General features: G+C 35.9%; 2 protein-coding genes across 2 annotated transcripts; one reads left to right on the top strand and one right to left on the bottom strand.

Moving 5' to 3' along the window:
• Window positions 1-4,275: 4,275 nt before the first annotated feature.
• Window positions 4,276-5,693, top strand: LOC143615590 (photosystem I assembly factor PSA3, chloroplastic-like). Its single transcript, XM_077088687.1, has 3 exons — window positions 4,276-4,654; window positions 4,774-4,938; window positions 5,190-5,693. The coding sequence occupies exons 1-3, from the start codon at window positions 4,304-4,306 to the stop codon at window positions 5,508-5,510; spliced, it is 837 nt and encodes a 278-aa protein (XP_076944802.1). The 5' UTR covers window positions 4,276-4,303; the 3' UTR covers window positions 5,511-5,693.
• Window positions 5,694-6,373: 680 nt separating this feature from the next.
• On the bottom strand, window positions 6,374-7,071 carry LOC143615593 (uncharacterized protein At4g28440-like). The gene is made up of 2 exons (XM_077088690.1): window positions 6,876-7,071; window positions 6,374-6,564 (listed from the first exon to the last, which is right to left on the bottom strand). The coding sequence occupies exons 1-2, from the start codon at window positions 7,069-7,071 to the stop codon at window positions 6,374-6,376; spliced, it is 387 nt and encodes a 128-aa protein (XP_076944805.1).
• Window positions 7,072-16,221: the final 9,150 nt, after the last annotated feature.

Genomic DNA, 16,221 nt, shown 5'->3' with positions numbered 1-16,221 from the left:
GAACATGTGACAGAGGATATGGTTGGATTTAATAAAGGATTATGACTGTGATATCAAATACTATCCTGGTAAGGCTAATGTGGTTGCTGACGCGCTAAGCCGTAATAATGAAGAAGTCATTGAAACAATGAAGTCGTATAAGTTGATCATTAACTTAGATCTCTTTGAAGAAATCATCAAAGCACAGTCTGGGGTACTTAAAAATGAAAAATGTGCATTACAATAACCCCTAAAGAAGCTTGGATGACCCCGCTTAACGCATTCCTAGCAGAGGGAATCCTTCTGCAACAAAAGGCGAAAGCCCAAAAAGTAAGGCACAAAGCCTTACAGTACCAGCTGTGTAACATCCCGAAATTTCTAAAAATAATATTTAATGTATTTATTTATGGTGAAAAAAGTTTACTTGAGTTAGGTTAGAAATAATAAAATAATAAAGATGGAATGATAAGTAGGCTAATTAGATGGAATTAATTATGGACCGAAAAGGAAAGATGAGTCTTAGGTCCATGGGATTAAGGGAGTATAAATACCCCTTAAACCCTAATCCTTTCCATTTCCATCAATTCTACACCTTAGCCTACACCAAAACACACACATAAGCCAAACACACCTCCATTGCCGGCGGCCTATATCTGAATCCAATTATAGAAGGATTCATGCTAGATCTTTGATTATACAAGCCATATACAAGTCTAGGGTCACGTATTGAAGCTAACCCGTAGCCAAAGTGAACCTAAGAGGTACGTTTTAGTTGAAAGATTTTGTTTTTAGAACCCATTTTCACTAAGGGTTGAAGCAAAGGCAAATCGGCTATCCTTATGCAATAAAATGTGAACTTAATGTTAACAAGGGACTTAATCAACACGTTAGTTAAATACCTAGCTAAAACGGGTTTTCAATCAATTAAAGTTCAAGCTTTATATCTAAAACGAGTTAGATCTTGATGATGTAATAATAATGGGTGTAAGACGGATAAGAAGTGTAGCAAATGTTATCAAAATTAATGATAAGGACCATCAACAGCTACCTGAGTTAAGAAAGGATCGAAAAGATAGAAAAAATGAGCTGTAAGCATCAGATATGAGTTCTCGGTTTTTAGAGTTCTCGGCCATGATGTTTTCTGTTGAGTTCTCGGTCGCCTTGAGTTCTCGGTCATGAGTTCTCTGCTGGGTTCTCTGCCTATGAGTTCTTGGTTGCTTAGTTTCCTATTATGGGCTTTGAGCATGGTCCCAGTTGGGCCCATATGCCATAATGGATAGATGGGCCTGGACTAGCTAAGTCTAGAAGTTGCTAAGCCCATATCCTAGTTTAAAACAAAACTAGCCCATCGTTATAAACTAAAAAAACAAGCCTAAATTAGCAAATACGTTGGTTAACTAAAATACCTACTTAATTAATTATATGGTTAATTAACAAATATATATTTAACAGTTAGCCGTGAACAATTAAAGAAAGGGATTACTATTGGCTCCAAACATAACCGGATCCAGGTGAGTTTCTAGCCCCACTTCCTTGTTATGTTTTTTGGGTTGTGTGCATACTCGATGTGATTAGTTAATACACTTAGCTTAAGTGGTAAGTGTATGCTATGTATATGTCTATGAATGATGTATGTATGATAAGTGAATGTCTATGAATGATGTATGTTTGATATATGAATGATGTAGAAAAGATTCAGAGTATGTACGAAAGTATATAAATATAAACAAAAAGGAAGGTATGTATGAATTGACGGTAAGAGGGTGGCATACCCTAATAATATCTGTGAAGAAGGGTGGTAGACCCTAATAATATTTGTGAATGAGGGTGGCAGACCCTAATAGTGTCTGTGAAGTTATATGGAGAAAAGCTTTTTAAGGGTGGAAGACCCTAATAATATCTGTGAGGTTATAGAGCGAAAAGGCTCTTTAAAACGTATAAGTATGTATGTAAAGCAAGATGAATTATGAAAGTATGAAAAAAAGAAAGAATGTATGTAAGAATGAAGATATATACTTATGTATGTACGAATGAAAGAATGAACAAGTTAATAAGTAATATGTATCTTCGGATACGTATAAGTAAGTATGTGAGTGTATTGTATGTTACCTGTTTTTACTAGAACTCACTTAACGTAGCTGACTTTTAGTATGCACGCAGGTGAATAGACTGAAGCAGTTAGCTTGAGAGGCAGACACATAGCATGATTTGAAGGGACTGGCATACAGAGAAGATTTGTCATGATATTTAATTAAACTATGTTATGTTTTATTTTATAGACAAGTCTGAATGTTTTGTAACGAATTATTTAAGTTTTATTATTTCCGCGAAAGTCTTTAATTAACTCTGATATTTAGAACTGTGTTTATGAGTAAATCCAACGCCAAGTAAGGCACCGGGAACGGGGCCTTACATATTGTGACATCCCACATCGGTTGGGAAGGAGAACTAAGCCGTCTTTATAAGGAGGTGGATACCTTCCCCATCATAACGAGTTTTAGGCGCTTAATGGTAGTGGATGAGAGGAGAATTTCACAGTTAAACGTGCTCATATGGGAGTAATATGAGGATGGGTGACCACCTGAGCAACCCAAAGCAAATCCGTGAGGCGATGGTGGTACGACCCGGCCAAAGCGGACAATATTATGGTGCGGTGGTAGTTGGGATGTTACAGATGGTATCAAAGCCAGGGCCGGACCGGTGGTGCCAGGTCCGGCGAGGACACTGGACCCATAAGGGGGTGGATTGAACATCCCACATCGGTTGGGAAGGAGAACTAAGCCTTCTATATAAGGAGGTGAATACCTTCCCCATCATAACGCATTTTGGGCACTCAATGGTAGTGGATGAGGGGAGAATTACACAGCTAAGCATGCTCAGGTGGGAGTAGTATAAGGATGGGTGACCACATGGGCAACCAAAAGCAAATCCTTGAGGTGATGGTGGTACGTCTCGGCCAAAGCGAACAATATTATGGTGTGGTGGTAGCTGGGCTGTTACAAGATGAGAGACAGAATTCTATACAGAAGGTCATTCTTAGGCCCGCTGATCCGCTGTACTAATGCGGAAGATGCCAGTTATCTGATCCGGGAGATCCATGAAGGGATATGTGGATTACACGCGGGACCAAGAATGGTGGTGGCAAAGATCACTAATACCGGCTACTACTGGCCCGGCATGCACATAGATTCCGTGAAAGAGCTGCGAAAGTGCGACTCGTGCCAACGGTATGCACCCAACACACTCCGACCCAAGAACGATCTGATCCCAGTTTCTTCCTCGTGGCCGTTTCAAAAGTGGGTCATAGATATCATAAGACCATTCCCCGAATCCTTAGGAAGAGTGAAGTTCTTGGTAGTCACAATCGATTATTTCACAAAGCGGGTCGAAGCCAAACCTTTGGCATCCATTAGAACAGTCACCATCAAGAAAATTAATTTAGGAATTTATCATATGTCGTTCCGGGCTACCGCAATCGATGGTCAGTGACAACGGCACCCAGTTCGCACAAGAGACTCCAAGAATGGCTCGCGGAGCTATAGATAAAGCAAGTATTCACATCAGTGGCACATCTGCAGGGAAATGGCCAAGTCGAAAGAGCCAACCGTACAATTTTGGAAGGAATCAAGTCCATATTAGGACTGAAACGAGCCGGATGGGTGGACGAATTGCCACACGTCCTATGGGCATACATGACCTTAAAAAAGACAATCACGAAGAGAACCCACTCAGTCTCACCTATGGAACCGAGGCAAAGATACCAGCGGAAATTGGACTTCCATCCACGGGAGTACTATCAGTTGAAGAAGACAACGACGCAGAACTACGCTTAAACCTAGACCTGTTGGAAGAAAGAAGATAGTTGACAGTAATGAAAGTAGAAAAATACAAACGTCAACTCGAAAAGTATTACAATAGTAGAGTCAAGGTAAGCACTTTCAAAATAGGAGAATACGTGTTCCGCAACAGAGAAACATCCAATGCGGAACCCCATGGAAATTTAGCACCTAAATGGGAAGGTCCTTACAGAATCTCTGGGCAAAGAAGCCTATTCCTTAGAAAAAGTAGATGAGTCGCCAATCTCGAGAACCTGGAACGCGTGGTTTACGAAATTTCAAATATAAACAACCCGCATAACCAATATCCGATCCGATGAGTTGCTAACTTGAAAGTAAAAAAATAAAGGTTGAAAAGATAACATTCAAAAGTACAAAGGCTTGAAATGTAAAAGCCAAACACATCATTATTTAGAGGATAACATAACATAACAAGAGATGAGGCAAAATATCCAAAAAAAAAACAAAGAAACTAGAGAGAGTCAGTCATGGTGGTTATCACCACCACTAATTTCACACTCACCTGCAAGCCTGCAACAAACTCTCTTCTTTACCAGCTCCACAAAACCCTAACGAAATCCAAAAGTTGCAGGTCCTCCTCCTCGAATGGCGTGGTGGTTATTAAGTCCTACATGGAAGACTCCAACACAATTTCCGGCTTCGCAAACAAAATCATCGGTGCCTTGCCGGTAATCGGCCTTGTCGCCAGAATATTAACCGACACCGGCGGAGTGGGCGGCGATTTCATCGACTTTGCCGAGTTTCGGAGGCGAGTCGGGAAGAATTCGTCGGTGAATGATTCCAGGGCTTTTATTGACTTCCAAGATCGACGAGGGCGGGTGAATACTTGACTTTAATTAATTGATAATATATTATATGCACGCCTTCAGTTATTATGTTTAACAAATTGGGTTTAATTGGATAATCATAGGTTCTTGATTATGTTGGTGTGAAACAGGCCGGGGATCCTTTATACGTCTTGATCTGCTGTTGGTTAGCTGCAGTAGGAGCTGGGCTGCTGAAATCCGAAGAGATTTTGGAAGGAGTTGCTAGACTTCGGATTTCCAACGATATTGAATTTGAAGAAGAAACTTTCATCGCCATGATGAATGAAGCCAGAGAGGTTCCTGTTTTATTGCAAATTTTATAACAAATAATACATTACGCATCACTCCTTCGCCAAAGTTCGTGCATTTAAATATTTTTAAGTTTACATTCATTTGTTAAATTCGTGCCCGTTCATTTAATAAATAAACGAACTTACCACTGAACGCTTGGCTTTGGTTACAATTTATTCTTAAAAAACTAACACTGCAATTGGCAATCTAATTGGGTAAACACTTGATAAACTCTAGCATTGTTCTTAACATACAGAAACGATCAAAGCTAAATGTGCCTGCACCAGCCATACCAATGGAGGCAAGAGTTGAGAAAGCTCTTGATGCCATACACGTTTGTTGTTTTGGACGAGATCTTATTGAAGAAGTGGATGAACAACTGTTGTGCGTTATGCTCAAAGTTGTTTTCCCTTCGGTTGAACGCTCTGAGATTGCTGATATGGTGAAAGCCAAGGCTAAAAGAGTTGCAGAAGGAGGTGAAGAAGAAAGGTACCCGGAGGCTAAACCGTTGTCTAAAGAAGCTGTGCAACTTCAAATGAAAGATCTTCAGTTTCTGAAACAAAACAGTGATGGTTGAAGATGCATATATTGCAATGTTACTGCTCGCTCTTTTGATTGCTTGAATACCCAGATTGTAGATTCATAAAGATGGTATCATGAATGCATAACAATTAATGTAGCAAAGGTTTAGAAGCAAAACTGTTGTATTATATAGACAAGTTTAGTTGTGAGATTATATCATAAATGGATGTTGAGATTAGTTTAAGCACCCATAGCGGGACGGATGAGAGGGAACTTGGTTCGGTTCATAGAGCGCCTAAATATAATTTTATAAAAGAATGCACCGAGAGGGTTTTAATTATAAGTATAAACTGACGTTACAAGATTATATCATTTGTCATCAGGCTTTCACTAAGATTTATGGCTAGATTATGTGGAAGCTTTGCCATAGGTTTTTGACTTATCAAATCTCACAAGATGATGATGGTGTGTCAAAAAAGAATGAGAAATGCCATCTCTGTAGCAGTCATCAAGGCGTAACACATCCAAGCGTTTTGCGTGATTCAATACAGGCAGTTGAATCTGAACCAACATTATAAAAAAAACTCATGATTTATCCAACAACAATTGCATTTTATATTTCCAATCAAAGATAAAAGAAAATCTTCAGGGTCTTACTATTAAAACAAAACCAAACCAAACCAAAACAAACACATGTTTGCTCTCATTCAACTCGTTTACTAAAATCGGTCAACATTCCACCAGTTATCCGATTCTTTATCATGCTCATTTTCCACATTCTTCACTTAATATAAAAAACCATGAACTATAGAAGAACATCATAACTATTTAAAAATCCCACAATCTCAACAAACCAATGGAACTCTATCCAAATTTTTAGCTGATCCAATTCTTATGCACGAATAACAGCTCAGCACTTCACTCTTCCACCACATTCACAAGCTCATATTCAACAAGTGACAGATTATTATACTCTTTTACAACAAAACTGGCCTGTTCTGTCACCTCCACACGGCCCCACTTGTCTACTGCAAGCCTCATTGATCCTTTAAACATGTCAATTTTTGCATTGCGCAGAATTACAGTGCTATCCGCTTTCATCTGCTCCACTGCATCATGAGGGTAACATGTGAGGATGGTTGACATTGAATTTGTTGGAATATATTAGCATTAGGCCCGTTGGTTTACTGTTCAGCTCGTTAAGGTCAGGGTTGACACCTCTCTATACGCCTGTAAACGAAAATGAACAGAGCATGTTCGTTCGTTTGTTCGTTTAACTTTAACCCAACAAATTATCGTGTATGAACATGTGGTTTGATCGTTCGTTATGAAAATGAACATGTTCGAGCGTATAATATTTAAATGAATATATTAAGAAAGGAAGATTTTAGATTTGAAATTTAAAAGAAGAATGAATTACCTTGATTATTCCTGGCAGTGAACAATATAGTCCCGGTGTCGTCACCTACGAGACATTCAGCAATTCGCATTTGCTTCTGCAGCACTAGCTTTGAACTAACAACTTTTACAAGCAGATTATGGCCACTGGTTCCAGGACGAAGGTTATCAACCTTGGTGAAAACAGGCTTCCTCTTTGGTGATTTTGCATCAGCCATTTCTACATCATTTATCATCATCATCATTTAATATTACCAAATTTAAAAAATGTATGTACCTATGAGAGAATAATTAGAATTACCGTTTTCGATTTGCGTGTTTTGGAGATGAAACTATGAGGTTGAGTCCATCTGTTTGTTCTTCATTCTACTTCCTTTTTACTTTTACCGTGTAACTCGCAGTTAAAATGGACGTTTTTTTATTGCTAACCGCTCATTTTCTTGGTATGACCGTAGTGCTTTTGTCCAAGATTTCTTGGTTCATTTGCTATCATTTATCGACTGTTATGATATAATGAGTATATAAATGATACTATTTAAAATTCGTATAGCATGTTTGTATTTTTATTGTCACTAAACACAGAGTAATTTGATAATGTGTAACCATGTGGCCATTTATACACTAACTACTAATAATATCTTCAAGGTCACAACATGAAATTTATAAGATTCATTGCTCAACTAATAAATTTTGACATTTTTATAAACTTTAATTCGTTTTACAAAGTTTTAAATAACTTAAATTTCATTTTAACATATGAAGATATATGTCCCAGATCTGGTTCGGATTTGGGTCAAGACAATTACCAAATGACCAGTAACTGGAATGAAAACGCCAAAAGAAACAAATCCACATGCGCACACCCACAAAAAACTAGTCCGGAGATGTCACTTGGATAGAAGGTACATAAGGTGACCATTGCCAGTACCAGACAATTGTGCAAGGGAAAGAAAACCCAACGGCCACCATGCCGAAGGCACGCGCAGTGACTACCATCACAACTATAAAGGGGAGAACCTTGCTGCAAAGTGGGTCCCGTGCAAAACAGCCTCCACGATCTCCACCATGTTGATCATAGAGGGGTAATTCGTGTTTCTTCAACATATTAATATGTTGAAATTAGATTTGTGTGTTACACGAGAACTAAACATGAATTAATATATCATTTGAGAGACGTAATATAATTGTTACTCTTTCTTCCGTGTTATTGTTATTCTTAACTACAAGATTTAGGAGTAATCCTAATTCCAATTTGTAAATAAGTTACTCAATCTTCAGTTTCATATCTTTGTATTACGGATAAAGTTTAAAAAAAATACCTTCAACAATATATTACGTAAAATTAAGATGATTGTATCTAATAAACTCATCGTAAATTAGATTGATTAAACATCTTTACATTTCTATCTTATTCGTATCAATAAAGACCAAAAAGTCATAAATATATATTATTCTCAATAACTACGGTACGAAGAAGCTAAAAGCCTAAAAGTACTTTTGAATCCTACACTTACGTGGTGTTTGTTTTTTTCTAAAAGAGTTTTCTGACCTCTTCTATCTGCGCCGCGCAGACATTGTCCTCTACAGAGTGTTTGTTTTTCTGAAGATGTTTCATTAAAAAACGTCTGCGCACCCACTTCTTGGTGCAGACATGGTCCAACCACTTCTAGCTTCTTCTAAAACCTCCTCTAACACATTCTCATCTGATTCTCTCTCAAACCCTAACCTCCTCTATTCTCCTCCCTCAAACCCTACCACCTCCACCACCATACCAGCCCTTCCACCACCAAACCTGCACCTCCACCACCATACCAGCCCCTCCACCACCATACCAGCCGCATCCACCACCATACCAACCACCGCCATACCCTGCGCCGCCACCAGCCCGTGCCTCCGACCGCCGCACTCTGCACTCAAGATCTGCCACGTCCGGGCGCCACCTGTCCACCTGTCTGTCAAGATCCAAGCTTCCAAGATCTAAGCTTATGTTAAAAATTTATGTAAACATTAAAATTTATTTTTCAGTTTCAGTTTCAGCATGTTTTAGATCCGGAATCATTTAATTTGCCCGATTTTAATGAGAAATTACATGTGTTTGTTTCAATTTGATTAATTATTGTGTTTTCTTGTGTTAAAAAGTGTGAGAATTATTCTCCGGCAAGTTTTCCGGCATACTCTCCGGCTGTGACATTCGTCAATTTCAGGTCCGATTTGTATTCGTTTTGTAACCGTTAATCATGTAAACCGAACCGTTTTGTAAACCGAAACTTATGATATAATCAAAATGATGAATTTTATGTTATAATATTGTTTTACACTTGTTGGGTCTCGAAAACATCCTTTTCGATCCTTAAAATGCCTTAAAAACGCTTAAAACGAACTTCAGGGGCCATTTTTGCCAATTTTGAAAGTTTGAAATTGTCTACCTGCCCAACCCATCGCGCTACGCGATGGGTGAGACCCTCTTGGGTCGCGTGGCATGATGGTTAGCAGACCAGCAGCTTTAGATTATGTTTTCTTGTTTGTTCTATTAACCAAAATCTGGTTTTACCCACTAAATCACTTGTTTAACCCATTTAATCGTATCCAATAAATACATGACCCTCTCCTACTTTCATCCCTGCTCATAATTCATTTTCTCACTCAAATTCAAGGTTCTTTCAAGGTTATTTTCATGTACTTGATAAGTTTGACTTTCAAAGTCAAACTGACCAGAGGTGTTTCATTTTGATTTGTTTATATAGTCTTAATTAATACTTGAAACTTATGGCACAACATATATATAATATACACCTTTTTTTACCTTTGGTGGTCACTTCCCCGGTCTCGGTCGGTGGAGTGGGGGGCCTCGTAAGGCAAGGCTACATAGAGGACTTTCGTAGTCCTTGATATATATATATATAACTTGTGTATACATATTAACCATGATTAACTTCTGCTCATTTTAGTTTGTATATCATATTTATGAAGTTCCATGGTTATGGGTTTGTCTAGACTAGCCTCGGTTTAACCGTAACTAGTTCTAAACCGTAAACTGAACTTTGCATACTAGTTTTGTTAAATAATTGTTTAAACATGCTTATTGTTGGATTTAAGTTTCTAAAATCATTTTTATGAGTTCTATGTTTATGGGTTTGTAGAATCTTACCTCGGTCTTTACCCGAAACTAGATCCGAACCGAAAACCGAACTTTCGTTTAAAGACTTTATTGTTAACTTTTTGGTTGTAAAACTTAGGTATCTTCATTTATAAATTATTATACAAGTTCTTTGATATTTGGACATGTGGCAACCATCCATGAAATTATTGTGAGATGGAAACCGAACCAAACCGAACTAAACCGATTTTCACTCGCTTAAGACACACAAGTGTGTTTTTAGCTATCAAGACTTGTATATTTTTTTTAAAAAATACTTTATAAACTGATTTTAATTATTTTTTTAAGTACTTGCAAATGTTTGATCCAACTTGATCTCATAACAAAGTTTGGACCGACAAAACCGAATGCTCGCTTAACGGACGTTGTTAGTTCTAGAACAATAGAACTACATACTTGGTTAAGTCTTATTAATTTTTATTGAGTTATCTCATAACATTCATTATTTCGGAAAGTTGACTTTGGGTTTGACCAATTATCAAGACCCGAACCAACAACCCGAACACTCGTTAAAACCCATTTTAGTATCTATATTATAAAGGGACTTGCATTCTTGCATTTTTACCCACCTTATTACTTAACATAGGTTGAGTAAATATTAAGTTTAGATACTTTAACTCGGTTTTGAGCAAACTTAATTTTTGAAGGACTATTGTCAAGATTTATTAAATATTTACATTTCAAACCTTAAACTTTAAATTGTTTACATTTCTTATCATTTACTTTTATTTAAAGACTTTCAAACAATTTTTCTAATACAAGACTTCTTTTCATTTAGGCCTTGTTCGTTAAACTCGTCATTCCGGTTAATCTTCAAATCACCAATCTTTCAAGTTTATTACTTAAATGTGAGTACTTTCATACCCCGTTTTCCATCTTTCGGTTTAGGGGTGATATTGCATACTTATTTCAAACTAAATGCTTTATACTTGAGTCTTAAACCACAAACTCATTGTATACTTTACTTAAATAAATGCTCGATTTGGTGTTCTATGCTTACATGCTTATATGCTAATGTGTTTGCTGCTTTTGGAGGGTTGATTCATAAATCCTCAGGTATTTGGTATTCTCTTATAGCAAGGTGTCGTTAATGTATTCTTATTAACGATTTCATACAAAATCCTAGACTATTTGGTATTCTCTTATAGCAATGTGTCGCTAATGTATTCTTATTAGCGATTTCATTTATCCAAATTATTGCTATTATTTATTGTTTCGTATACAAGTTGCGGAATTTCCTATTATATACATATTGTTCAAAAACTATGAAATTTTTCACCAACCTTTGTGTTGATAAACTTTATTTTATGCAATGTTACAGGTTTGACTTTTGGTTGACTCGAGACTTGGAGAAAACGTAATCAAGACCGTTAGGATATTAGCAAAAATGAACAATATATTATTTGCTATGTTTTGTTTTGGTTATTGTATGAACATGTTATGTGACTTACTATGATTTTGTGAAATTAAATGAGTTGATTAAATATTGTCACTTTAAATAGTGCCTTGTGTATTTGGGCAATCGGTTGCTGATATGGGCTAAATTATATATAAAATTTAATATATATTTCTTACACTTTAGAGTTGTTTTGAGTTGGTTTTTTATTGAATATATTTCTATCTGGCTCATATTTGGATTTTAAAGGTTTCGAGAGTCAACGAACTAAAATGGTGTATTTTCATTCTTGAGACCAATGAATAAATATATATTTATTATATTAATGTTATCATTATTATCCATTTATTTTAATTGAAAGAAAAAAATAGTTTATAAATGTTACGTAAAATATATTTAATAATGGTAATTAAGAATTATAATTAAATAATATATATATATATTAAATATTTTTTGTTGTTTCGTTGGGCAGCTCAAGTGTAGAATTAAATTGATGCCAAAATAGATGGGGCCTGATTTAATTCGTTTATGGACTAGAGCAAAAGAAAAGGAAAAGACAACTACCCATCTTGTGAATCTTGTTGGGCTTGAAGGTTTATACAAACTTGTAGGTCTGTAAAGAAAAATAATATAAAGAGGGTTTTGTGTGAAGGAGAGGTCGGCAGGTGGGAGACGCCAATCAAGGAAGGGGGCTGCCCCTGTTGCGCAGTTGGAGCTCGGAAGAAAACGAAAAGAAAAGAATATTGATAAGCAAGTTGGTAGGCACGTCTAAACAAGTCAAAGTCTATATCTTCAAAAAGTAATTAATAAGCTAGCAGGTAGCCTGCTCAATTAATTTAAGCTCACAGGCTAGTAGCTCAACTATTTATATTTATCTTACGATGAACCGCACTTTATTCTTTATTCTTGTTTCATTGAATATTATGGTTAGCTAAACTTTTATACTGTCTGGGTTTGGATGAATACTTTTTAGACTTTTTTATTTTCGGTCTTGAATTATTATTGATGGTTCATGTTTTGGTAAAGTTTTTATTTTATTTGGTTGTAATGCGTATGCGTATTTGGTATTAACTTATTATCAATTTATTGTTCCATATGCGTCTTTGTGAATGTCTTTCATGTATAGATGCATATTAGGTTGTTTACTGTGTGTTTACAACTAGTTTATGGTTTATAGTTAAAGTATTCCATAGGAACGGTAATTGAGAGTTTAGAGATACCTTATATTCTGTTACTTGAGAGACCGGGAGGTAATTAAGTATCGTCTGTTTTGATCTTTTGCGGGTTTGGGTAGTGATTGCATGGGAGTGAGTTACCCTAGATTCCATTAGATTCTTACATATCCGAATTACAACCGAATTCAATAAAAATACCCCTTTACGCTTTAGGGTGTTTTGTGATTAGAGAGACCGGGAGGTGATTTAATCTTTGGGTACCTTAGCATAGCTAGGTAAGGTGAGACCGGGAGGTGATCCGAACCATTAAACCGTTGAGCTTACATGATATTTAGGGTTTTTATGTATCGTTGGTGAGACCGGGAGGTGATTTAGCATACTTTAGTTATTCCTTAAGTTTCATATTTTTATAATACGGTACCAATCATAAATTCAATTCCGAGGGTTTACGAGTTAACTAGTAGGATTCCTTACCTAGGTAGTTGTTTCCCCTAATTGAGTTCTAGTTCTATTTTTCCGTGTCAGGTTTAGAGTAAGTATTTTTTTAGTTTATAGTTAATAATAAAAAACATAAAAATCAATTAAATCCATTTATTTAAGTTATTATTCAGAGTCTAGTTTATGTGTCGCTAGTGTCCTTTGGGTTTGATATTCGGACTTCATTAGGCTTTACTACAGTCGATAGGTACACTTGCCTGTCTAGTGGTCTAGCATTAGGAGAGTCTAGGTTTATAAATTTAAAACTAGAGTGTCTAGGCTAGGTTATATTTTTAATAGACCGTTTTGCACATCAGTTGCACCCCGGCATGTTCCGTCGCCTTTGGTCGGGCTGTGATACCGGCAACCCCTTAGCGGCGACGACATGGTGTTTTCTGACATTTATATGTTAAACGGCTTTTTTTATTTAAATTTCAGCTTATTTAAAAATTTCTGTTATATTTTAGCAGTCCACAGACGTTAAATAACAAGCAATTTTCTTATTACAAACTGCAAATGTATGGTCCACCTCTTCTGCTACAGATGCATGCAGATGTGATACGCAGACTGCAGACATTTTACCTCTTAAAAAACAAACAGCACCTTATTAATTATATAGTTTTGAATTCTCGTTAATAATATTTAAATCTAACAAGAATTACATACTTACATTACTATTTGCAATAATTTTCATAGTAAATCGTTTACCATATAATTTCATATTGTAAGTGTCAAAATCATGTCTAGTAAACCATATAATTTATAATGACCACAGACTTCATCTATCTTTATAGTATAAAATATCAAATGAAAAAAAAAAGTTGATTTCCGTTCTATAACTAGACAAGAGTCCTAACTCCTAACTATGAAGTAGGTTGTCTCCTCAATTATTAGCCCACCTTTAATTTTGTATTTTTCCTCTTAAAATAACTATTGACCAACCTTTTGATTCGTATAAGTACTCGTTTTTAGAAAGTTAAAAAAAGAAGAGTTTAATTTATACTTTTTAATTTTTTTTCGTTGTAATGGAGATATTTTTTTAATAGAAAGTTTGGTGAAAAAAACATTAATTTAATTCCTTGGAATAATTTATGTGTCTTAATGGACAGGTTAATGATTAGAGATTTAGAGATTGGATAATATGGTTGTTGTTTGTATCTTCATGTATTATTTTTATAACAAGTTTGAGTCAAAAAAACAAGACCGAACCAACTTGAGAATATTGGGCGGAGGCAGAAGCAAGGTCCGGGCCCGGGCTGGGCCGTTTTGAGGGAGGGTTGCACCGTCAGAATATGCCGTGGTTGTGATTGTTTTCTAATATATATTTTTTATTGAAAATAATTAATTTACCTTTATTGCCACTTTTTTTTAAATTGGCTTTTAAAGCTTGAGTTTGTTTACTAGAGCATTCTTAACAATCCATCAAATTATGTGAGGGAGATTTTTATAATGTATAAAGTGTTTAGGGGGTTGTAAGTGAATGGGAGAGAAAATGTTGTGACTTTTCTGTATATTTGAAAAGTTTTTGTAGCATCTTATCATTTTTTAATATATTTTAGAAGTGGTTGGGAGTGAATGAGAGAGAACAGGTAATAATGAAGGTATACAAAAGCATTATTAAATTAAGAATTAGAGAGAAAATATAGCGTGTTTTAGTGCAGTTTTAGATCTGAAGATAGTGGATTGAATGTGAATGCTCTTAGACCTTTATTGACAATTTAATAAGTTTATATTTGTTGATGATTGAGGCATATTTAATATAAGTTTTAAGTATGTGTTGATTGATGATATATGTACCTTTTATAGTAGGATAGTTGTTAGGACCAAATACCTGAAGATCGAGATGCTTGATATGTGTTGAAACGTTTGGTTTTGTTGGCTCGTCCCGAAATTCATCACAGTCTCAAATTTCAATGGAAAAGGAGGTGTACATGCCTAGTCGTGCCTGCACAGTGAACACATCGTTAGTAGTGAGCTTTTGTCGCTCGCCTGATAAGTCCAAACATGAAGAAACAAACAAACCCTGATCATAAGCGGATTAATTGACTGATTTAGGCGCCACACGAAGTCTTAAAAATATAACTTTATAACATAGTGTTCTAGAAAAATAAAATAGTATACCATGTACGAAATATGAAACTTAAGATAATAGCATATCACCATTGAGTGATGATGCTCATTCTGTTACAAGAACATGTCTAGGGGTAAACGTAGTGACGGATCTAGGAATATTTTTTAGGTGGTGCACTGTTTTTCGATGCACAATTTTATAGGGTCGGATATAAAAAAAATTGGGTCGGTTCGACAGTTCGGTTATATATTTACTAAATTCAAGCCTTCAACGATCAAATTTAGGTTCAACAGTCAAATTTGTGACATCTATACTATAATCTACTTGTGCTGAAAATTCATTATGTTTTTGTAATCATCCAAGTAGGATTGTTCATGGTCCGGTTTTGACGGTCTTTATGTCAAACCGTGAGGCAAGCCGTTAGTAATGGCTTTTTATTATAGAAAACCGAAACGTCAAAAACTAAAACCGAACCATTACTAACAGTTTGGTTTCATGGATTAGGTTTTATTTCACATTTGTATAAATTGTATAAAATATCATTTAGAAAAGCTACCTGCAAGTTGTTCAAGCATAAGAAAACAAAATGTCCAAAATAACTATATGTATGAAGATAGATATGTGCATTTCAGAAGTAGTAAAAAAAACTAAACAAATGCAGAACTTCTAGAATCAAACCCGGGACATTCACCTTAACAATCTAGGCTTTAGCCACTCCACCACTTTTCTAGTTTTGTTAAGTAATGCACTTCAAATTTATAAGGGGGTGCACTCACTCCACCACTTTTCTATTTTTGTTAAGTAATGCACTTCAAATTTATAAGGGGGTGCACTCAAGATTTTATATATATCATTACGCTATTATTTCGAAACTCAGGTGGTTCCCGTGCACCCCTACCTCCAAGGTAGATCCGCCCATGGGTAAACGTGTTAAGGCAAGCCAAGTATGAGCTCTCCTAAGTTAAGTTTGGCTCTTTGAATTAACGTAGTTTAAGCGTGACTAGTTACGAATTTATATACAAAGTTATAGTGTGACTCATGGGTAATCTTTTAAACTCAAGCTTGTGTTGGGATTCATGAAATACAAAGTTG

Source organism: Bidens hawaiensis, unplaced genomic scaffold (assembly GCF_021521415.1).
Source record: "Bidens hawaiensis isolate Kalapana, Puna unplaced genomic scaffold, B.hawaiensis_p1.1 tig00043603_1, whole genome shotgun sequence".
NCBI lineage: Eukaryota > Viridiplantae > Streptophyta > Magnoliopsida > Asterales > Asteraceae > Bidens > Bidens hawaiensis.
Note: the sequence above shows the minus strand (reverse complement) of the source record. Positions and strands in the feature narration are given on the sequence as shown.

Coding starts and splice junctions, on each gene's coding strand:
- LOC143615590 (XM_077088687.1), top strand. CDS start 4,304: ATGGTGGTTATCACCACCACTAATTTCACACTCACCTGCAAGCCTGCA. Junction 4,655..4,773: donor TCCAAGATCGACGAGGGCGG/GTGAATACTTGA, acceptor GGTGTGAAACAG/GCCGGGGATCCTTTATACGT. Junction 4,939..5,189: donor TGATGAATGAAGCCAGAGAG/GTTCCTGTTTTA, acceptor CTTAACATACAG/AAACGATCAAAGCTAAATGT.
- LOC143615593 (XM_077088690.1), bottom strand. CDS start 7,071: ATGGCTGATGCAAAATCACCAAAGAGGAAGCCTGTTTTCACCAAGGTT. Junction 6,565..6,875: donor CACTGCCAGGAATAATCAAG/GTAATTCATTCT, acceptor CTCATGATGCAG/TGGAGCAGATGAAAGCGGAT.